General features: G+C 39.9%; 1 protein-coding gene across 2 annotated transcripts; it reads left to right on the top strand.

The window, feature by feature from the left end:
* Positions 1-2461: 2461 nt before the first annotated feature.
* Positions 2462-21483, top strand: IRX1 (iroquois homeobox 1). Of its 2 annotated transcripts, XM_050938235.1 has the most exons (6): positions 2462-2532; positions 7081-7181; positions 14148-14265; positions 19235-20249; positions 20727-20799; positions 21149-21483. In XM_050938235.1, exons 3-6 carry the CDS (start codon positions 14200-14202, stop codon positions 21204-21206), a joined length of 1212 nt encoding a protein of 403 aa, XP_050794192.1. In that variant the 5' UTR covers positions 2462-2532; positions 7081-7181; positions 14148-14199; the 3' UTR covers positions 21207-21483. The 2 variants fall into 2 exon arrangements, with proteins under 2 accessions (XP_050794192.1, XP_050794191.1); XM_050938234.1 differs by lacking the exons at positions 2462-2532; positions 7081-7181; positions 14148-14265 and adding an exon at positions 15732-16380.
* Positions 21484-23639: the final 2156 nt, after the last annotated feature.

The raw sequence follows: 23639 nt of genomic DNA, 5'->3' as shown, positions 1-23639 counted from the left end.
GTAGGGGAGTGGGACTGGCAGCCAATAATAATGACCAGTGTCCAAATCATAAATGTTATTCTGCTGTCATCAGTAGCCTCTGGAACTGTGTAGATGAGTGAGAGCAAGGAATCCAGATTGGACTGCTCCACGTCTCATTGCCACTGCTTCCAGGGGTTAGCTTTCACCCAAGGATGTCCTAAGTATACACTGCTTCCTCTAGCCCACTGGTGCTTGGGAAGTTATTTACATGAACTATGACCGAATATATCATTGTTGCAACCAGGGTCCCATGGTTGCACCAGGTCTTGTACACAGGAGGTCAAGTGGGATGTCAATGGCAAGGTTGTAGTTTTCGGATTATGATTATGCTGTCTGTATGTGTGTATCATTTTTGTATCTGAAGTTATTAATATTAGCTATGTACTTGTATCTCAATGTGTTTGATTCTAAGTAGCCTCAGTGAAACATTTGGCTAGCTTCTTGAGAAAGGACTATTCTCAGTAAGTGCCCAGTCAAGAAACACTTAACTGACAACGGACTTTGGGAGATACCAATCCACAGCTTTCCTGAGAACGTTCAAACTAATATGTAAACAATGGTGTCGGCCTGCAAAAAGCTGAATCATTCATGGACATGTGACTTGCCCAGGTGGCTACAAACTCCATCTTGTTCCTGTGACTTTGCAAAGAAGAAGAAAGGGGTTTCCTCCCACAAGAGAGATAATATAAAAGGTCCTGGAAGCCTCTCCATTTTGTCTTCAGCTGGCTCAGGAGATGGCCTCTCCAGCCCAAAGAGATGCCTGAAAGAAACTGGAACAAAGGACAATAACTATGGGGGCGTGAGTGATTGCTGGACCCAGACTAGGAAGGAGTCCAGTCTGTGAAAGAAGCTTATTGGAACATCTCTGGGGGTGAGATTTCATCTGTAATCTGTTTCTTAATGTATTAGGCTTAGATTTGCGTGTTTTGTTTTATTTTGCTTGGTAACTTACTTTGTTCTGTCTGTTATTACTTGGAACCACTTAAATCCTACTTTTTATATTTAATAAAAATCACTTTTGCTTATTAATTAACCCAGAGTAAGTAATTAATACCTGGGGGAGCAAACATCTGTGCATATCTCTCTATCACTCTTATAGACGGTGGACAGTTTATGAGTTTACCCTGTATAAGCTTTATACAGAGTAAAACAGATTTATTTGGGGTTTGGATCCAACTGGATATCTGGGTGCTGGAGACAGGAGTACCTGCTAAGTGGTTTTCAGTTAAGTCTGCAGCTTTGGGAGTGTGGGTCAGACCCTGGGTCTGTGTTTGAGCAGACTAGAGTATCTGGCTCAACAAGGCAGGATTCTGGAGGCCCAAACTGGCAGAGAAAACAGGCTCAGAGGTAGTCTTAGCACATTAGGTGATATTCCCAAGGGGGTCTCTGTGGCCAAACCCGTCACAGGTCTCAACCAGGGTACCGTACATGTAGCCTGAGGCATACACAGAGGTCTTCCAAGGGGTACATCAACTCATCTAGATATTTGCCTAGTTTTATAGCAGGCTACATAAAAAATCACTAGCAAAGTCAGTACAAACTAAAATTTCGTACAGACAATGACTTGTTTATATTGCTCTATATATTATACAGTAACATAAAGTGCATATACGCACTGTATTATTAGACATGTGTTTTAAGTCATTTACTGAGGTGTGCAAGTATGTTAATGAGATTGAAGTTGTCATGGTGTGTTTGCGTTGCAATGTAAAAATGGATAGATTTTTAAAATGAGGAGCTGGAAATGGCAGTAGTGTTGACAGTGAAAATTGTAAGAAATTGAAAATGCCTGGAAAAAAAACCATCATCAGTTCTGCAAGGAATATATTGCTTTTGGATTCACATCTACAAACAGCGATTCTCCTCAAGCTTTGTGTTTGCTTTGCAGAGAAACTGTATCAAACAACACTATGAAGCCAGCGCATTTGCAATGACGTTTTCAGACAGAGTACCCTGGGCATGCAGGTAAGCCGGTGGAATTTTTTCAAAGAAAGCTTTCTGAGTTCCAGACTTGCCAGCTTAAAATGAAAAAAAGCTTCAACTATTTCTACAAAAGCACTTGAAGCTTCATATGGAGATCATTTGGCCCACTTGACATCTGAGTTCAAGTCATATTTCCCCAACATTCAACACAACTCAGCTCAACTTGACTGAGTAAGAAACCCATTCATTTTGTCAAACGCTAGCAGCAGTAACGTCTCTGACAGTCAGAAAGAAAATCTTCTTGAGCTGTCCTCAGACCATAGTCTGCAAATGAAGTTTAATGACTCCACACTAACCCAGTTCTGGTGTTCAGTACAGAAAGAGTACACTGACCTTGGGAACCATGCTTTGGATGTTCTGCTACCTTTTGGGTCAACATATCTTTGAGAAATCACATTTTTTCCTATGACTGCCATCAAGACAAATTGACTCAGCGTAGAGAAAAATTTAATTGTTGCTGTCCCTTCGCTGCCTCCCGGAATGACAAGACTCAATAGTGAAAAAGAGGTTCAAGTATCACACTGAAATGTAAGTACAATATTTATACTCCAGTTGATTTATTCTACAATTATATGGTAAAAATGAGAAAGCAATTTTTCAGTAATAGTGTTCTGTGACACTTTTATATTTTTATGTCTGATTTTGTAAGCAAGTAGTTTTTAAGTGAGGTGAAATTTGGGGTACACAAGACAAATCAATCTCCTGAAAGGGATCTGGAAAGACTGAGAGCCACTGCTCTAGCCCATTTAGCTGGAGCAGAGAATAGGGCCTGCCGGGAATTACTGCCCAAGGGGGATTAAGGGGACTCTCAACATTAGGACGAGAGTAGGATGGTAAAGGGTCCTGGACTTACTTCACCCTGCCCTGGCTCCTGCTGGGAAAATCACTGCTATTACAATTGATGATGGTTTAAAAGAACAGGTTAAATTTGTAACTGGGCAGTGAGTCTATACTAGCCCTCCTGACTAGTGAAAATCTATTCAGCGTGTCCTCACAGGATTCCCTCCAACTATTGTAGTACCACTGCATTGCAGGTAACTCTCCCACAGTTCCCACAACAGATAAATAATGTGGGGATTTTGAAGAGCACTAATCCACAGCCAGAGAGGTGCTGTATCAATTGTATTTAGTTGAACCAAAGAAAGCTTCATATGTCATTGTATAAAACAGTATGAAGTGATTTATAACAAGAAAGTAATCAATCGCAGGTGAGACATTGCACAGAGTGGTTCCTGAAAGAATTACAGGAGTTATGTGGATTATGCTGGCAGTACCAATTTCATCAGTGCAACTACAGTACCAATGCTTTCAGTCTGCACTAGCACTGCAAGAGGTCAGAGAGAGACAATGCAGGATAAAATGGTAGAGAGCCTGCTCTGAACAAGTGCAATTACCATGGTGCTGCCAGCACTCGTGTACCCACTGCAAACACATTTATGTGTGAGCATGAGGTATATTACAAGCGTGGTAACTACTGCAATGGTGCTTGTAATGCCAAAATTATCTTGGGTAGACAAGGCTACAGAGACAGAGAGAGCTCAAGGAAATGGGTGAGTGAGTCTACCTAGCTGACCCAGCTGGAAAAGTCTGGGAATACAACTTAATTATTTTCTTCCAGTTCTAGCCCCCAGGTCTGTCTTTTTCAATTTCTCATAAGAAATGGCCTTTTACAATTTTTACTTTCATATTTTTAGGGAATGGTCTTACTTTTATTTTATACTTGGCCTTATTATAGTATCACCCAGTGTTACAAAGGGAATTTGTTCTTCACTGATATCTGCATTCCCTTGAGCCATCATCCTGATGTGTACAACATATTATTATAAGACAGAGGCCTCACAGAGTAAATACTTTGATGCAGATTCTGCTACCCTTGCACACGTTGAACAATAACTACATTAGTAATCTCATTGAGTTTTGGTGTAAAGTAAGGTGAGGACTCACTTCCCTGCATAGTTTTTTCTGCATAGAATAGCAAACCTCAAAATGCTTAAAAGCACAGGACTGGGGTCGTAATTTGGCTTATAATGTTTGAAAAAACAAAGAATGTTCTGAATATTCAAGCACTGAGTAACTAACCATCATGAACCATTAATAATTATATCTTGTCTGCAAACATTTCTAAAGCATACAAAGAAAACACAGAATACACATTTGAAAAAGACAAAAGAAAAATAACAAAGAGTCCTGTGGCAACTTATAGACTAACAGATGTATTGGAGCACAAGCTTTCATGGGTGAAGACCCCTTCGAAGTGGGTATTCACTCACGAAAGCTCATGCTTCAGTACATCTTTTAGTCTATAAGGTGCCACAGGACTCTTTGTTGCTTTTTACAGATCCAGACTAACATGGCTACCCCTCTGGTAAAAGAAAAGTAGTATCTGCATTATATTATACATAAACATCATGTATAAGAAGCCCTGTAAATTAATCAACTAATTTTGTATGTGAAATGAATCATGGGCTTAGTTCAGTAGTTATTATACCCACCATCCTCAACATTGGACAAAATTCACCTTTGTTATCTGCATTACAGAACTTTCATCTACACTTGTTCCACATGTAGAAATTCCCACTCATGTCAGTGTAAATTCCACACATGGATCAGATGACAAACGTAGCTTGCAAAGTAGAATGATTCAACTTTATAAACATCATGTGATATTGCACAGCACAACTATATACATGCTGTGGACCAAATTCTGCTTTCATTTACACTGGCACAACTGAGAGGAAAGACTAGTGGTCCCTCTAGTCCAGTATCCTGTTCCTGACAGTGACCAGTACAAGATGTTTCAGAGGAAAGTGATAAAAAGCCCACAACAGAAAATTATGGAGTAACCTACTTACAGAGAAAGTTTCTTCCTAATCCCATTTGTGTTATGCCCTAAAGCATGAGAGGTTTTATCATAACGTTATGCCATTGAATATAACTGGGGATATTTTCATTTTCCATATCAATATCTATTTTTATCCCAATAAATTATTGGCTTTAATGACATTATATAGCAATAAATTCCACAGATGAATTATGTATTGTATAAAAAGGTTTTACCTTTAATCAGTTTTAAATGTGTTGCTATTCAAAAGTATTGTTGTACTATAAGAAAGAATAAATAGGAGCAGAATTTGGCAATACAAAATTTAGAATATGTCCTTCCCCCACCCCATCTCTTTTCCTCCAAAAATCTAAGCAAGCAAACATATTCTTCTAATATATATCTAGACTTTTGCAAATTCATGTGTTGAATTGCAAGTGCCATGTGTGGTTTCATCCTATGGAAAATTACCACTTGATACATCTCTACAGTGGTCATTCTATAAAATTTATAAATCAATGCAACAGTTTATACCTATTAGGAAAATAAAATCATATAATCATATTAAAAAGTGTTATTGAACAAAACAAAAAGTCATCATTAAAAAGTAACACAAATTAGCAGTTACATAAATCAATCACATCAGCAAAGAGAGTGAATGTGCAGCTAAGAAAAAAAAGTAACCAAAGGAAGAAATTATACCCACTGCTACTAAAGCTGAAAAAGAGAAGACAGCTACAGAAGAGATAGAATGGCATTGTAAAGTATGCTGTTTATAGTATAAGAAAAGGAATCCTGCAAGCTTTTGTTCATAATTTTAATTCAACAAGTTCTATTTTAAGATTTATTGAATAGATGTTGCTTATCATATTGTAACTACATGGTTTAAATTAAATGTCTATATACTGTAAATAATAATAAACTGGAATGCATACCTCTTCCAATAGCTGGAAAGAATAAATACGTATAGTCAAATATGTCCTGTTGATTTATGTATTTGTTCAGCAAAATAAATAGAAGTAGACTACATTATGTAGAAGCTTTGTGGCTATTGCACCCACAGCTTTAGAAAAAGCACAGGTACTCATGAATTCAAATGCCAGGCCTATGAGTCTATAGCACTTATGTCTTAAGCTCAAACAAACATTTATGTCTAGTCACCAGTGGATTCTTATATACTGTGTATGGAGAATATATAATGGAGGAGAGAAAAATAATGTATTTATCTGCAATCTGCCACTGAAAAATTATAATAATCTCATGTTAACACCAGGCAATATTATAAATTTCTCAGATCTAAGTGTGTAATATAAACCTTTAACATAATTGTGGGAGCTGAGGTCTGATCCTGCTACCATTTATGTCATTATGCACTTTACCATTGTTAAAGTGTCACAGAATAAAGGCTACTCTTGAGATCAGATGTCTACAGACACCAGAATATTCACCTGAGAATGTGAAATAGATATTCCATCACTTGGACATACACATTTCTAATATAAAGCAATAAAAGAGCAGAAAATCAGCAACATCATATTTCTCTACTGTTCCTGATTAGAAGAACTCTAGTTATGCCATGGTATAACATTTGAATATCTTGCTAAAATACATTGATCTTCAACTAAAGATCAAAACGTGACTCAAAAGTAGCACAAGCCCTGAGAAAAGCAGGGAATTCTTTCCCCTTAAATGGAGAGCACACACGCTCATTGCTCACCTAGGGTTGCCAATTTTGGTTGGATGCATTCCTGGAGGTTTCCTCACATGACATAATCTTTAATTAGACTCCAGGACAATCCGGGAGAGGTAGCAACCCTACCCACAACTCATTTCCTGTCTTATTTCTAGCATGCCACCAAATCACTCCAGAAGGTGAAACATTAACTTTACAGTCTGAAAGAAGCTTCTTTGGTTTAACTATGAACTGCTTTAGCACAGCTGCACTACGATGTAATTAAGTAGTGTGCAAGCTGCTCTCAAATTGACTCAGGACTTGAGCAGGCTTGTCTGAAACAAACTAGCCAACTGTTGTGGAAACTATAGCAATCCTATATTTATTTAATACACCAGTATGGAAACATGAGAGGGCATTAAAAGCAACTACTGAGTGGCTGAGTGTAATTGCTATTGAACTTGCAGAATCTCTGTCTATCAATCATACATACACACATTGCAGGAAGATGTCTCTCCCACACCACCGGCACGGGCGCTCCAGGCCTGAAACCCTACAGGAATATTACATTTCTGTTGCTTAGGGAGCCTGGCTGTGAAGAACCCACGCAAGGGAGGAATCTGCAAAACCCTGATGGCTCCGCAGGAGGCACAACGCCAATCTGCCCCTTGTCCGGAAAGACGCGTAAGTGCCTCCCAGTTTGTAGGATCAATGTCCCCGATCTGACAGCTGTGCAGCACCAAGCCGTAATTACAGGCGGTAGATAATAGTTTCTCCCCACCACCTCACAGTAACGTCGGAAACAGCTTAGAGCGCTTGCTTCCCGCTCCACCCCTCCTCAAGATCCCAGCTGCCCCCCAATCGCGGTCGGACCCAGGAGATGGGCTTCAGTAGGCAAGGAACATTCTCCACCCCTTCCCCTGAGAGGCATTTCCATCTTATTCGCAGAGCCCATAGGCTTTGACATTTTGAACTGTGGTTAAAGCTCCAGATTCTCCATTGCATGTACAGGGTGTTTCCAATTGAGCGGTGTGGTTTCGCATTCTACATGTCAACATGCTCCATGTAGTCACCTCGTCGTTTTTGTAACCAATTGCCTGAGCAGTAATATCGTGCTATATTGAATAGATTGTGGGCCCACCATTACTTTGCACAGCATTTGCACTAACGTATCAAGATGGAAATGTATAACTTAAGTTTGGATTTTGTTTTTGTTTCCACCTACCAACTCCCTCCTGTGGCCACACGCACTCCTTTATCCCATCCGGAGCTACACCGAGAGGTATTCGGTCGGTTTGCTTAGGGGAGAAAAATGTACAGGCATTTTAACGTGTTGGCTAATAGTCTCTCCCGGTGTTAATTGTCCACGCTGTTTTTGGTGATCTGTAAAGCTCATGAATAAACAGCTCTTTTAAAATTTGCATTATGTATTTCCATTCAGAAATACATATTATTTATTAAAAACGAACATGCTTCCAATTACTATGGCATCACATCCGAAGATTGTGCAGAAAGAAAAAAAAAACAGTAAGACAAATACGCTTTCTTAACTATCTTGATCCACTCTCCACATCTTGTTCAAGGCCTGGCCACCATGACCTCCTGAATAGAATACTGTATTGTTGCTTTCAGTTGAAACTGGAAAATGCCTCTGTTTAAACATTTTCAGTCTCACTCGAATGCAAACATACAATAATCTATTCACGATAACATGGCTGCTAATGCTAGCGAAGATTCCAAGCTCCAGGAGAAAATGAAATTTAAAAAGTTAGTTTTTCAGCAACAGCTCAATGGGAATCATTCCAGAGAAGCCCAGAATATCATATAAAAATCATTCCCCCCTTTTAAAGGGAAAATAATCCCACAGCTACAATGCTTTCAAACGAATCTTCTGACAAATGTTGCAGTTTAGAACCTTATGCTTTGTATCTTGGAAACAAGAAACGCAGTAGCTGGAAAACTTGAGAACAGATGAGAAAGGTCAGGGTTAGGTGCTGGTCAGTTTTTGTTTTCTTTACCACGATTTTTTTAAAAGCAACTGAAGAAGCATAAATAATCACAGAAGTGTTACTAGCTGCACTGTATAACGCACAAATAAATTACATTGAAGTGTGAAATACTACGCTCTAAAATACTCACTTCCATAATATTTGCTTACCATGCCGTCTTCATATTGCACAGGGACCAAATGGAAACAAATGTTATCTAAAGTAAAATCAACTCCAAATAACCACCGAAAGGTGGCACACTCTGGAGTGAAGAATGAGTTCAATAAATTAATTGAGAGGAAGAAGCAAATAAGAGAAGTGGGCATTTTATATAAATGTTCTATTTAAAAGTTCCTTATAGTACTTGGTATCAGGACATACTGTGTTATTGGGTTTGAGGCAGAACTTCCACAGAAATCAGTTGCGGGAAGTCTGCCTGAAAACTGATGGAACAATGTGGGCCTTTGTACTTATGATATGAAATTGAGCCAAAACTTGTTCTCTTTACTTAGACGATTAGTCCCATTTACCTCAGTGGAACTGCTCATTGGAGTAAACAGAAGGGGATTTGTTCTATAGTCATTGCATATTTTGCATGATAATAAATGATTAAAATAATCAAAGAGTTAAAAACATAAAACCAAAAAAACGTTTTAATAATAATGTTCTCATAACAGAAGTTCTTATCTGTGGATTGCACTGTACTTGGCAAACAAGGCTTTTTACCTTTTAAACAAATAATTCATTAGGTAATTAAATTCAAGTGAGATTACTCTAATTAAATATACACTGCTGTTGAATCATAATTTCTATGTGGCCTAGTTAAAGATGAGCAATCTCTTATTCCTGACAAAAAAAGAAAGCTTTAAAAGAATTCCCCAGTGACTGGAATAATAGATTTATCCACCACCCTACAGAGGTCATTTCAAGAAAAAAGAGACACTAAACACAACATAAAGGGACTTTTCATGTCTAGAGATACTAGAATTTCAGGTTTTATTGCTCTGAGTTCTTTAAAAGACTTTGTGGAACCTAGGAGGAAATCAAAATCATCTTTCAAAAGGCGATAAGTTATATAAATATGTGCACAAACAGAAATGTGTCTCTGAAGGCATTAGTTCTGCATAATTTCAGATGAGTAGCTACTAGGCCTCAAAGGAAACAGTGCATCTTGAAATGCTCTGAAGGCTTACATTGGCCAAAATAAGGCAGGACTTTAGCAAAATTAGAAGTAACTTTGTAGCCAACGATGTGCTATATGTCCTGGTTCCCTTTAATAGCATTAGGAGTTCAAACCATAAAGACTAATCTGGAGAGTAGAAGTTCCTGCTCTCTGCTTTGATCTCCTTCCTCTTGGCTGTTTAAAGCTGACAGTTTGGCTGAACGGCATTCACTGCTTTCATTTGTAAGACATGGGTTTCCTAGTGTTCCAGAGCTAGCAGCTACACCTGTACTGCAGGAATTTACATTGCATTGCTCCAGGATGGCATTGATTTGGGACGGGTGAAATACAAACACAAACTAATTAAAAACTGCATAATGCAGCCCTACAGGAACAAGACAGAAAAACAAATACATACAACTGCAGCTGGCACAGCAATTGTGCCTCTGCCCCCAAGCAACAGTCTGGTGACATAAAAATATAAACCTTAAAAATCTCACATAATTGCTATTGATAATTTTGGAGGCAGAATGAAAATTATTTATTAATTAAGTTAGGGTCTGAAATAGATAGATAGATAGATTAGATAGATTTATGTGCATGTTTAAATACACAGACACATGTGTTTGTGTGTAGCTTTAACTATTAATTTATAAAATGTATAAAAGAAATAATCTAATCAATTCTAGAATCAAAATTAATGTAGATTAGAATGGAGATACAATAATAAAGCATTGTTAATAACTCACCATCAGATTTCCTAAGCATTATTTACTGTTTAATCTATAAATTAAAGAAATCAATATTTTTCTTTAAAACAATGTGATAACTCTGTGTTTACCATGTTCATTTCAAGTTTCTTTCCTAGTTATTAAAATGAGTATATTTAGACACCCTGGTTCGTCACTGGTAAAAGATTTTGAAATATCTCTCTCTCTCTCTCTCTCTCTCCCTCCCTCCCTCCCTCCCTCCCTCCAAATTTAGAAAATCGCCCAGATATCCAAGATGTCTGGTTACTATTTTGCAATAAAAAACCATTCATTCTTATAGTCATGAATAGTCAGAGATGCTAATGTGAATGAAGTTTTGCAAAAGGTGGTTTTCCTTATATATATATATATATTTCGTTTAGAAGATGCATAGGGGATTCTGTAACTCAAAAGATGCATTGCCTTTCTGCCTGTCATTGTTTGACACGTCTTGTTGTCACAAAGTGGGGTTGCTTCCCAGATTTTGCTGGAAAAGGTACAAAGTAATAATGACTGTTTAACAAGACTCATAAATCAGGGTTGATGAGAAGTGATCTTGAACTGCATGCGGGATGGATGCACGAGGAAGGCAGGCCCTGACTGTAGATGACCAACGAAAGGAAAAAAATATCTTGGTTCATTGAAATGTTACTAACGATATTAGTATCACAAAAATACATATTGTCAAATGAAATAGGTCCCACCCTACACCAAAAATAATACAGTTAATAAAATCAGTCAACTGACCCAAAGAGTTGACAGTCAGTACTTAATTATAATCTAGGCAGGATAATTAAAGTAATGGATTTAATTCTGCACAAATGAACCACTAAAGTGTATAGCTTTGATACTTAAGATATCTTATCTTATACTTACACATGTAAATGATTGGGATGCTAGATGTAAAGAACAGTTCGTGAATTATTTTCATATTTGTATTTTAGTCTAAGCACTGTTTCCACAAGAAAAAAATGAAAGTAGATTATAAATTTAACAGATCAACTTCAATTCCTTTCTATAGTACCAGTGCAAGCTCAACATCAAGAGAGGATTTGCAAAGAAATCGATATAAGGCTCTTTCAAAACAAAGAATAAAACAGAAAACTTTTTCTTCTCAAGCCATAAACAGGAAGCTTTGGCAAATAGACATGCATCTCTTTTTGTAGATATTATCAGCGCCGAATATACCCTGATTTTAATAACATGTTTATATGCATGTGTATATGGATGGCTGTACAGAGCACAAATGTACATATCTATGTGAAAATTATAGAGGTGAACCGTATACCAATACATATATAAACCAACTCCATTCTCAAATTGTACTTAGCATCTTATTCTCTCTATAGTTTAGGTGTCTTCTTTCAACATCTCTGTCATCTCCATTTGAAGATATTTTCAGCGGTTTATCACTGCCATCTCCAGCCCTGCACATTTCCAGCAGGTTATCACAATTGCCAGTCCCCACTTCCTGATATGTTCTGCTGATTACCATCAGTGCCCTCAGATATTTGGTGCGGATTCCCAGTACTGCAATATCCACTCTTAGGACATCTGGAGCAGATCAAAATCACTGACTTCATTTTTAGTAGTCAGTGTTAAAGCTTTCACATATCCTCTCTGCAAACAAACCTTTTAGCCAATTCCTGCAGACCCAGACTTAAGTTTTAAAATTCGGCCAAGCAGCGACCCCTATGTCTGGATTTGCATTTCTTATCGGACCTCCATCTAAACTGATTTGTTAATAATAAAAAAGAAAATCTCTTGGCAGTGGATGCATCGCCTTGAGAAACTGGAAGGATCACACTGTTTTAGGCAAACTCGTTCTCAGAAGGTGTTTCCTTTTTTTAACTGAAGTTTATCTGCCCACCGATCTTTGAATTACAGAAGCGTGTCCATTCAGGTCAATTTGTTTTAAATAGTATACAATGTATTTTAAACAATTGCCCTAGGTATAATCACATTATAACCAAGGCTGGTACCCATTTCCCTCTTGCTTGTTTTCATATGTAAATCCACTCTCCAATGGAAAGGTGACCGTGTTTTTACTCTAATCCCAATTCCTTTCTTTGCTACATGACTGATTGTTCTTGTCGTTAAAATGTGTTTAGCTAATGAATTGGCATTATGCTTTTTTTGGTTAGGATTTTGTCGAAAGTTAAGGAGACATTCAAACACAGGATCTTAGAAATAGGCTGGATTTTTTTAACACGGGTCAATTTGGAGTAGAGAAAAACCTCTAAGAGCCAGCATTTTAATTCCTCCTCGTTAACAATTTCAGACTAATTATTTGGGGAAGATCTCTTTTCATTGTTTTGGATTTGTTTGGTTACAGAGGAAGAAGTTTCTGTTTCTTTTAATAGCTGATGATGATGTTCGTAATTTTCCGTACAGTTTTTGTTCGTTGTGATTTTTGGTTGTAATTAAGCCCCTGATATAGGTCTTGTATGGGGGAAATAAACCCAGAATCTCCCAGATCTTCACTAAACTGATTTTGAAGCTAAGTAGCTTTGTATAGGAGCTCTGTTCCCAGCTTATTTGCAGCGGGAAAAACATTAAAAAGGGTTTGAAAGGTTGGCTACTAGACTGACTTAAACTGTTGTAAAATGAACAATGTTAAATTTGCAAGTACTATCCACGTACTCCTGTTTTGTACTGAACAGGCTTACGAATAATTAATGGCGTTCGCGGAACGCTGCTCATCTATTACCCTGAGAACTTTGCAGACGGGAAACAAAGCTCTTCCCCCAACGTTGAAACTTTCCCAATCTTTTGTTTTTAAGGACATGGTTGTTTACAGCCTTTTCCCGACTCTCCCGGCCTTTTTCTCCAGTTTTTAAATTTCACATTAAGAAATTATAGCTAAATTTTGCCTGAGAAGATGCTGGGTAACAGAAGAGCAAGCGACCTAATTTTCTGAAATGATCTGTGCAGGATGGAGGTGGAGTGGGGAGGGGATGATTCCCTAAGCCTCCAACAGGAAACTTCTCTAGATGTACATCCCAGCAATATCTAAAAAGCTAAGAAGATTTCGGCCGTGTCCATGGCTTATCCCACCTTCATTTACCTGCAACCCTGTAATGTGACATTTCAGTTAGCAAAACACGGCTCTAGTTTTCTGGGACCGTTTACCTTTGTTACAACAGGGCACTTGCGTGTTTGATGGCTCTCCGGGTTAGAGGGTTAGAGAGCTTTTGTTCTTCTCCAACGTTTGAGGCTGGCACTGGAGGGGGTAGGGTCTCTATCTCTAAATGGTAGAGAGGGTAAAAAGGAAGTTTAACCAACTCCTCGATGGAAAGGTTTCCTGGAGAGTGGGGAGGAAAGGGTTAGCCCGGAAAAGAAAAAGCAGAGAGGAAGGCGCACTTCAAAGAAACTGGACACTTACAATCATTATTTGTGCTCTTAGTATTAATGATATTCGTGAGTGAATCAGTGAATATTTAGGCTGTTCAGAGAAAAGCAGAGGGTAAAGGGGGCATGTGACATATTATAAATGTTATATTGTAATATATCGTATATAAATAAAAGCACAAATAAGGAATCCTCGCTTAGAATACGTGTTCGCAATAAGGTTGGAAAGTAATAGGAATTACTGCAAATGCTTTAGTTAAAAAATCAGTGCGACATCCTTAAAACGAATGGTTTTGCAAAGTGTAACAAAGTTCGGGTCCAAATGGTTCTTTTGCTCTTATTTCCCTTTAGTCCTTCCTTTTAGGAAAAACTTCATACCCACTTTTTTTCTTCTTTATAGCAAAGAAAGGAGCTGGGACTGTCGTGTTTGCACAGGATAAGCCTGCACATGAATGTGGAGCGGGGGTTGCTCTATCCCACGCGGCTCCCTGAGCCCAGGGAGGCAGGGATTAGCCCAGGTGAGTGTGCCTTGTGCTTCCTGCTGTTGCTGTTAAATCTCTCCTGAACACTGGGCTGGGACCTGCCTGCGAGGGGAGAGCGCATGGGGTCCCTGCCATAGGCTAAACAAAGGTCCGAGAGGCACTCGCTGCGGTGTGGCGAGGCAGGGGAAGCCCCCTAGTACCGTGTGAACTAGAATGTGGTGGCTGGGAGTTGAGAGGAGCCGGGCGAGCTCCCAGCAAAGGGCACGGTGAGACAAGGAGAGAGGCGACCTTAGGAGAGCGGAGAGCCTGCCCGGAGGGGTCGAGAACCCCCACTAGACGAGTGGAAGAAAATGGCCCAAGGAGGGAAGCCCCTGCCAGGCAGAGCAGGAGCACCCGCGGGTCTTCGGGGCTCAGCAGTGCGCAGGGCAAGCGGGAGGAGAAGCTCCGCGCCAGAAAAGGGAAAGTTAGTTCCGCAGCAGCCCCAGGGTGCCCGGGCTAACGGGCAGGCGGGGCCACTTCTCACATGCTGAGACTAGACGGACAAATCGCCACCACAAATCATTTCTTTAAGGCTGCTGGGTCTCCAGCTACATCAGCCCTCCAGCACAGGGGGTTCTTTCCCTCCTGCTGCAGAGTTTGTTGTAACCAAATAAGAAAGGAGGCGGGGGCAAAAAGATTGTTTTTAAAAATAAGAACACCCTTCCAAGAACTCATTTCCTCTAGGTCCCTACTGACTCCAGGGACCTGGAAAGTTTGCAATAAAAAAAAAATCCAGTGGAGCATCCCGGTTGATTTGCTGGATTATTTATTACTAATGTTCTGGATGTTGCTGCAATGCTGCTGATATTGTCACTGAATGTCACTCAGGTGGGATAAAGGGGGGGAGATCTAGTGATATTTGTAGCTAAAGATTTCTGGGGAGAGCTGCTAGAAAAGGTTGCCCCTAAAATGAGTTTGAGGGGAGCTGCGGACAGGCGTTGTGCTGGTTGCTATAGTTAGCATTTTTTTAGTGGTAAATTGTTATCAGTCGCCGGGCTGCAAAGTCCCCTTTCCTCCCACGCCACTCTCATTTGTTCCTGAGCCTGGCGACGACAAGAGGGACTCAGTGTTAAAGGAAAAAAAACAGCAGCACAGTTGTTTTTGTTAAAAGAGGACACACTAAGGCTGCAAAACAGCAAAACCCCAATGTTGGACAACTGTAAAATCGTGTAGACAGGTTGTCATACAGCAGTGGGGGCTTTTCTGAAAGGAACCCATTGCTAAACATTAAATACACACACACGCAAGGCGCAGCAGCACAGCAGCTGCGCGGGTGTACACACTCACACACACACACATCAACGAAAGCGGCCGAGCCGGGGCTGAACACCACGTGCTTCGGCAAGGGGGGGGGGGTGAGGGCGGGGCGGGGCTTGCTGCTCAAGTGGCTGCCAATCAAAGCATCAACTTCAAATTGTATCTGAAAGATCAGCCTAGGACCTAAGGGCAGACACATCAGTTGGAGCTCAATTGTTGATCAGATCACATCTAAGGGATTTAGGAGCACAGAAGAGCCGAGATTTGAGGAAAGGCAACCCACTGAATCCACCCACACTCCTCCTCCTCATCCACACCCACATTACAATACAGCTCTGACAGAAAGAAATCAGAACGAAACAGAAAATTATCAGATCGATTTTCCTCTCGCCTGGCCTGCCTTCTGTTAAAAAAAGAGAAAAGGCACGAGAGAGAGAGACCCGAACCAGCTGGATTTGTTCCGCCCTCACCCCACCCCGCTCCGGCTGCTCAGTTTCCCTCCTCCCCTGCCTTCTTCTTTTTTTCTTTCTTAAAATTCTTTCCCCCATTTTATACTGCCGCCGCCGCCGCCGCCGCCGTGTTTGCGCCCTGGAGATGTCCTTCCCCCAGCTGGGTTACCCGCAGTATCTCAGCGCCAGCCAGGCGGTGTACGGGAGCGATCGGCCCGGGGTGCTGGCTGCCGCTGCCGCTGCCGCCGCCGCTGCTGCTGCCTCAGGCCGGCCTGGGGGCGCGGAGCTGGGGAGCGGCTCGGCTGCTGTCACTTCGGTGCTGGGCATGTACGCGAGTCCCTACAGCGCCCCCAACTATAGCGCCTTCCTGCCCTACACCGCCGACCTCAGCCTCTTCTCCCAGATGGTAAGTCTCGGGCTCTGCTTCCCCCCTCCCTCAGCCCCCACACACCTTCCCTTCCCTTCGCTCTTCCCTCTCTCCGGTCCGGGCAGGGGCTGGGGCTTTTGTCCTGCGTTTCTCCCTGGCAGTGGGGGTGGCTGGGGGAAGACCTGTGGTTGTGCCACAGAGATGGAGCCCACTTAGCAAACTGCTTGAAGCAGCAAGAACAAACGAAAGAGCCCGCAGAGTAACTTTCCGAGCTCCCGGCGGTTAGACACTTGCTCCCTCTGCAGCTCTGCAGATCCCCAAAGCGGTGCTGCTTTCCTGCGCTCCTACTCGGTGCTAGTGCGTGTGTGGGATGCGATGACCGAAGACCCCAGCAGACAGGAGAGAGGGGTCTGATATGGAGAAAGTGTGTGTGCGTATGCGGGGGTGTCTCTGGGCACCGGGCTGATCGGCCGCTACTCCAGCCGGGAGCAAACTCCATATATTTTTTCTTCTTGGTAGTGGATTTGCTGGGCAGGAGCCCTGTCCTTGTTGGATTACCGTAGCAACTCAACTTTCCGTTTAAGAACATTACTAATGATTTTTGTTGTTATTTAAACTGGCTTTAATAATATCCCTTTATCACCTTTTCGTCTGGAAATTTTATTTGACTGTGGAGCTATAAAAGAGTCCGTTTGTAAAAGAGAAAACAAAAAGACTAGAGAGCATTCTAAGTAGTTGGCGTATTTCCTTACTTCAGATGTTTTGCTCAAGGCTTAACATCGCCTGTTTAGTTGCATATACTTTTTATACTTTATTTTAAGCTTCACAGATTTAATTTGCATCAAGTAAAATAGTGTATCTATACTCAAGTAGAGAAGAACATTGTCCTTAATTTGTCTATAACATTTTTTATTATTGTCCTTGGATCTGTTGCTAGAAAATTTACCCAGTGAAAAGCGAAACAGATCAGTTTGTTAACTAACTCCTTTTACTTGCGTTTTTTGTTGAAATATTTTCCTACTAATAGATAAAATATCTGAATTTCTGAGTGATGACGTTCTTAGGTTTCGATTTATTTTTAAACACCTCTTAGCCCCCCTCCTTCTGCTTTCTCCCCTCCCCCCAGTAAGGTATAGGATGTGAATATTTATTACTATGCACACGTAAGGAATCTATTGTGCAGGGTTTTTTCCCAAATATATATTATTTGAACAAGAGAAGACATTTGGAATGAGGTCGTTTCACCATACAATCATTTTTACGAATAATTTTTATTATAAAACGTATTAATATTTTACCTCTATACAGTAGAAGTTCACACAGAAACAATGAGTGATTTGCAAGTGGCTCCTTCAAAAGAATTCCCAACAGAGATTACAGAGAAATATAATGTCAGATACAGTAATAAAAAAACAACGGAATAAAGGGAGTGTAGCAAGACTACTCTGTGACAAATTATAATATAAACATTACATCTGGCCTTTTAAAGATGGGATTCTTTTCTTTGTGGACTGTTCATAACCCTGGCCTATGAAATTAAAATACATGGTCCTATTCAACTGCCCGCCAAAGTAAAATCATTTTCTTTGCAAAGACATTTGATACTTTTTGAAAATTAAAGACGTTTTGAACTTTTATTTTTCAAAACGGCTTGTGTAACGTTTTGCAAGTGTTAAGACTATGAATATAGCCAAGCACAAATAGAGCAAGGTTGTATTGAACGGAACAAAAACAGAAATACAAGGTGGTTTCAGTATTAAAACATTTAAGAATATTCCCATTTGCTATTTGCAAAGATATCTGTATGTTTGCACACAGTGGCAATTCTTAAAATGGATGGTAATATCCTGAATTAATTTCTGGGCTTTTTATTATTTGGAAATAAAGAGGTAAAATATTATGTGACTGTCTGAACAATTTGCTATAATAATGAGTCCTAATGAGCTTGTTAGAAAGATAAAATGTTATTTACCAAAACACCTGATGGGATAATTTGACTTGCTGTGTTTTACTACTGATGATAAAAAGAATATTGATTGCAAATAAATCACCACCTCTAAACGCAAGCAAACAATTTTCTCAGATCAAAGTAAAACTTAAGAGATAAAGTAACTGCATGCATATATATCATAAGTATGAATCCGTCTCCATTCCAGCGTACAAGGGCTCTTTTCTAACCAGTTAATATTTTATAGCACACGTCTGAGGTTTGTGGATGTGTGTGAAATTTCTCACATTTTAGTGTTTGTGATTCAAACTCGCATGTTACCTTTCTCGACTTATTTAACCTGTTAGCAAACTACTTTTTAACATTGATTTAGGGCTAAATAAAGATACTTCTGATTTAATTGTGATATACCCATAGCTAATTTGAAAATAGGTGTATTATTAATATGCGCTGACGTTAAATTTGTAAGTGTGAGGTAATCTCTCCTCTTTGCGGAGTGCTTTTTTTAAATACATAATAAATTTGACTCGTCAAGGTAAATGTGGAAACATTAAATTTGCATCGTTTGATTTGATTTGCCTGGAGGTGAGGGCTCAGAGGGTTGAGGAGTGGTGGAGGTGCAGAAAAAAGATCTAACGTTTAGCAGATCCCTGTGCAGTCACTCTTCCCTTTCACCACAAGAAGGGGAGTCATTTGGGAACAGTTCTGTTCAAACTAAATGTGAATAATCTAGAATGAGGAGGCCAACGTTTTACTGTAAAGACCCCTTGCTGTATTCTAGAGGTGTATTTATGCCTTGCTATGTCCCTGCCAGTGTATTGAGGGGAAAGACGGAGCTCTCTTAAGAAGGGAACAAACTGCAGCAGCAACATATTCAGGTCTGTTAGAGACATTAACAAGAGAACTCATTTTCTTTTCTTCTCTGCTTGTCTGAATGTGTTGCAGGGCTCCCAGTATGAATTGAAGGATAATCCAGGTGTCCACCCTGCTACCTTTGCTGCCCACACTGCCCCTGGCTATTACCCCTATGGACAGTTCCAATATGGGGACCCAGGGCGGCCCAAGAATGCCACCAGGGAGAGCACTAGCACCCTGAAAGCCTGGCTGAATGAGCACAGGAAGAACCCCTACCCCACCAAGGGCGAGAAGATCATGCTGGCCATCATCACCAAGATGACCCTCACCCAGGTCTCCACCTGGTTCGCCAACGCCAGGAGGAGACTCAAGAAGGAGAACAAAGTAACTTGGGGAGCAAGGAGTAAGGACCAAGAAGATGGTAACCTCTTTGGGAGTGACAACGAGGGAGACCCCGAAAAGAACGAAGACGACGAAGAAATCGACCTGGAAAGCATAGACATTGATAAAATCGATGAGAATGATGGGGAGCAGAGTAATGAAGAAGAGGAGGAGAAATCTGAGCTCCTGCGACAAAGCAGCGAAGATGAACATTTGGAGAAAGAAAAGGGTTTGTCATTGTCAGCGTCTGAAGGTCTTAAACCCAAAGACTCTTTCTCTCTGGTAAAGGAGGCCTCTGACAACAGTACACGAATCATAAACCCCAATGGACAGAATAATTTACAGGTGCCACCTCACATCAAACCCAAGATTTGGTCTTTGGCAGAGACAGCAACCAGCCCTGATGGCGCCCTGAAGTCTTCCCCTCCTCCCCCTTCTCATTCCCAGGTTAACCACACTTCCACCCAGATTCAGCATCCGGCTTTCCTCCCTAGCCATGGACTCTACACATGCCAGATTGGCAAATTTCACAACTGGACAAATGGGGCTTTCCTCACTCAGAGTTCCTTGTTAAATGTGAGGTCTTTTTTGGGAGTAAACCACCATCATGCCGCTCATCATAACCACCATATCCAGGCCCATCAACAGCCTTCCGTGTTAACAGCAACTTTGGGAGCCCTAAGCAGTGAAAAACCTACAGAGAGGACCAGTCCCAAACACATAGGTAATGCCATTTTCCCAAATATGGTGGAGAGCTGTTATATTTTTTTTAAATGAGGTCAAATACAGCCTTGTTGTAACTCACTGTCTTTAACAGACTTCCGCCTAGCTTACTCTAGGGCTGAATTTAGCTTGTTAAATAATATGCATTAGTGTCTTTCATGCGGAATACTACCAGTCACACACCAGGCACCTCAAAAATAAATTAAAATCGTTAGAGTAGCGCTATTTAACTTATCCCCGGAGCTTTCTCTTGTTTTGTTGTTTAGTTCAAAGCACTCGGCTTCAAAGTGATTCAACAAAACAAAAAACAACAACAAAAAAAGTGGGAAGAATATCTTAAATCTGCTTTGGAACAACAAATAATCAGTGAAGGCAATACAAACGTGAACTGATACCTATATGTCTTCTTAGGTACATGTGTGAGTGCACGTGAATATGTGTTTTTCTAAGATGTTTCTTGGGTTTTCTTTTCCTCCAGAAAGAGAAAATGCACCAAGGACTGAAACCCCACCCCAGCAGTTAAAATCGCCTTTCCAGCCTGTGCGTGACAAGTGAGTTATTCTTCACTGAAGGAATGTTACTTATGTGACACACAGTATTTGAATAATAAAGACTAATTATAACGACTACTCATCTTCATATCAATACATAAAACAACAAGGATAATACAGCACTTCCTGCTGTAATCCTTTCAAAAGTAGAATAACTTACAACTATCCATAACCAGTTTGTAACTTTTTTGAAACTTAACAAATCTCAAATATCTTTTGGCATTTATGACCTAGAAAAATATTTCTGTGTAATTAGCTAATGTCAGGCAGTTATATCAACAGACAGACACCGAAGCGATGCTTTCACTCTTTCACTGATAGATTGTTGCGTCTTTTTTCCCCCCTACAGCTCTTTGGCTCAGCAAGAGGGAACACCGCGAATTTTAACAGCTCTCCCTTCTGCTTGATTAAATGGGTTGGTGAAAAAAATATTTCAGAGACTGGTATAAAGGACAAAAAATATTTGAAACGATATAAACGACTCCCATCAATCTCTCTTTGCAATAAGGTGGTGCAAATCCATAAAAGCAATCATACAAATCTGTAGATGGATCCCCCTTCTCCATTGTACCATTTCAGATCGTGTTACTCTAACCATTCTTGAATTATTTGTTTGGTAAATGTTTCCCATGTGTTTGTGTTTTTTCTGTATATAGAGTGATTTCAGATTGTATATAGGGCGTCAGCAAAACTTGTCTAAATCATATATTTTTGTCTAATAAACTAAATGAAATTATGAAATCTCAGGTATGTATTTTGTTGTTGCAGAATTTAAATTTAAATTTAAATTAGACATCTAATCAAACTTTTATTGTTTTCCTCCTAAATGTTAGAGGATTTTTTCCTTAGGTAATTGTACCATAAAATCATCAAATTGAGGCTTTACTTTACTGTTAGTGAAAGGTATATCCTCTAAGCCAAGCTGTGAATTTTGTATTCCATACATGTACATTTAAAGAACTGAGTGCAATTTTTTGTTGGCTAGCTAGATGATAATTATCCTTTCAACTAGTAAGAGACAAAAGTGCTCAGACACATATGATCTTCAAAAGGGTAGGTGGTTTGATTTCCAGTTACTCTATACAATTAATTTTTGAAAGTAAAAAAAAGAGAAGTTTTCTCTCACTTTGCTAACATATAATTTGACTTTAAAAATCAATTTATAAATTGGATGGCCAGTATTTAGTCCATATTTTGGGCTAAGTGGGAAAATAGTGGATTAGGAAATTGTGCTTTGATTTTTGTTCCAGTTATTCTTTAAACAACTACATGGGAAATGTAACTTTTGAAAGATGTTTCCACTTGAGATCTACAAAAATCTTAATAAAAAATAGGGGAAAATGAAATTGCAGCCACTGCACTTTTCCAGAGTGTGTGTTACAAGTTTCTGTGCTTTTAGTTAGAAGGAGCCAGAAGAAAAAAAAAAAAGAAGCCATCAGTTTATATAGACATGGTTTACATTGGCATTAATCTTCCAAAGACAAACCGGTAAAATTTGTAATATTTTCAGTGTTTCCTTCTTTTTTTTTCTCCTAAAAGAGAACACTAAATGAGCATTGAGGTGCTAATAAGCTACCAGATGGTTGTTGATGGTGGAAAATGGAAAGAAGCAGCTGGGAAAGTCATTAAGAAATAATGTGGTGACGCCCTATCCAAACTGAACAAACCTCAGAACAGGAGTTGTTTGAAACAAGACTAGATCTTGAAATAAAATAGTAATAAAATCCTCATCAAGGTTCAGAATATTGGTCTGAGTTTAGCTGCAATATCATTGAATGCAAAGATGCTTTCTGTGTAAACTACTGCTCAGAGACATGTTTACGAAGAAGTGAAGATAATTGAGTTTTATTTTAAATTTTTTAAAATTGAATCATATTCTTAGAAGAACTGGGGCAGAATATGTGAGGTGACTGACATGTATGTTGTTTCCCCCTACCCCCCCCCCGGAAAGCAGTTGATTTTGACGCATTTTGCAGGATTTTAGCATACAATCTTTTTAATGTGTTTTAAAAATCCTAATCAACTCTACCTTTCTAATATTAAACTTTTCCAGTTTCAAACAAAAATAGAGCTTGATTATTTCGATAAAGTGCTGAGCACTTGAATGAAGGAGATAAACAGTTAAGTATTTAATGTAAATCATCCAAGTTTCTTAAAGCCAATTACAGTACCAACTAACTGCTGGTATAAACTTGACCCGAATTCCTGCTCAATAGCAAATACATAGAAATAGCTGCGGTTCAATACCCGTTGTCCCCGACATACTTTCCTTGGGCCCGATGTTCCTTGATCATTCATAACATAATTACCATTGCCTTCAGTGGTAGATCATGATACTCAAGGAATGCAGGATCGGACCTCTTTTTGCTACACACTTAGCTTTCATAAACTGGCATCTTTCATTTAGAAAACATACAATGCTGCTCTGTGAAGCTAAGCAAATAAGGTGGTGCCAAATTGGCTTGAGAGGAGAAGAGAGAGATTACTTTGCTTCATGTTAATGTAAGAGGGGACTTTAATTGTTGAGAGCGGGAGGGTGGGGGGAGGTAGGCGCGCGCCTAAGCCTGCACGTTGTAAGGGTTTTGGGACTGGAGACTATGGCTTCACTTGGATCACTTGCACTTGAGCTGCCGATCTGGGGAATCATCTTTCTTGGGAAGGCTCGCAGCGCCCTCTGTAGGTAAAAGGCAGCACAGTCACCTTCCCTGAAGCAATATCACCCAAGGGGTGGAGACAGACTTGCCCTCAGCTTTTCTAAAACAGTTTTCAAGAAGGGGGCGTGTGTTTGTTTAAATACAAACGAAACTACCCCATATCTAGATGATACAACGAAATAATAC

The sequence above is a fragment of the Gopherus flavomarginatus genome, chromosome 2 (assembly GCF_025201925.1).
Source record: "Gopherus flavomarginatus isolate rGopFla2 chromosome 2, rGopFla2.mat.asm, whole genome shotgun sequence".
NCBI lineage: Eukaryota > Metazoa > Chordata > Testudines > Testudinidae > Gopherus > Gopherus flavomarginatus.
Note: the sequence above shows the minus strand (reverse complement) of the source record. Positions and strands in the feature narration are given on the sequence as shown.

Coding starts and splice junctions, on each gene's coding strand:
- IRX1 (XM_050938234.1), top strand. CDS start 16,120: ATGTCCTTCCCCCAGCTGGGTTACCCGCAGTATCTCAGCGCCAGCCAG. Junction 16,381..19,234: donor TCAGCCTCTTCTCCCAGATG/GTAAGTCTCGGG, acceptor AATGTGTTGCAG/GGCTCCCAGTATGAATTGAA. Junction 20,800..21,148: donor TTCCAGCCTGTGCGTGACAA/GTGAGTTATTCT, acceptor TCCCCCCTACAG/CTCTTTGGCTCAGCAAGAGG.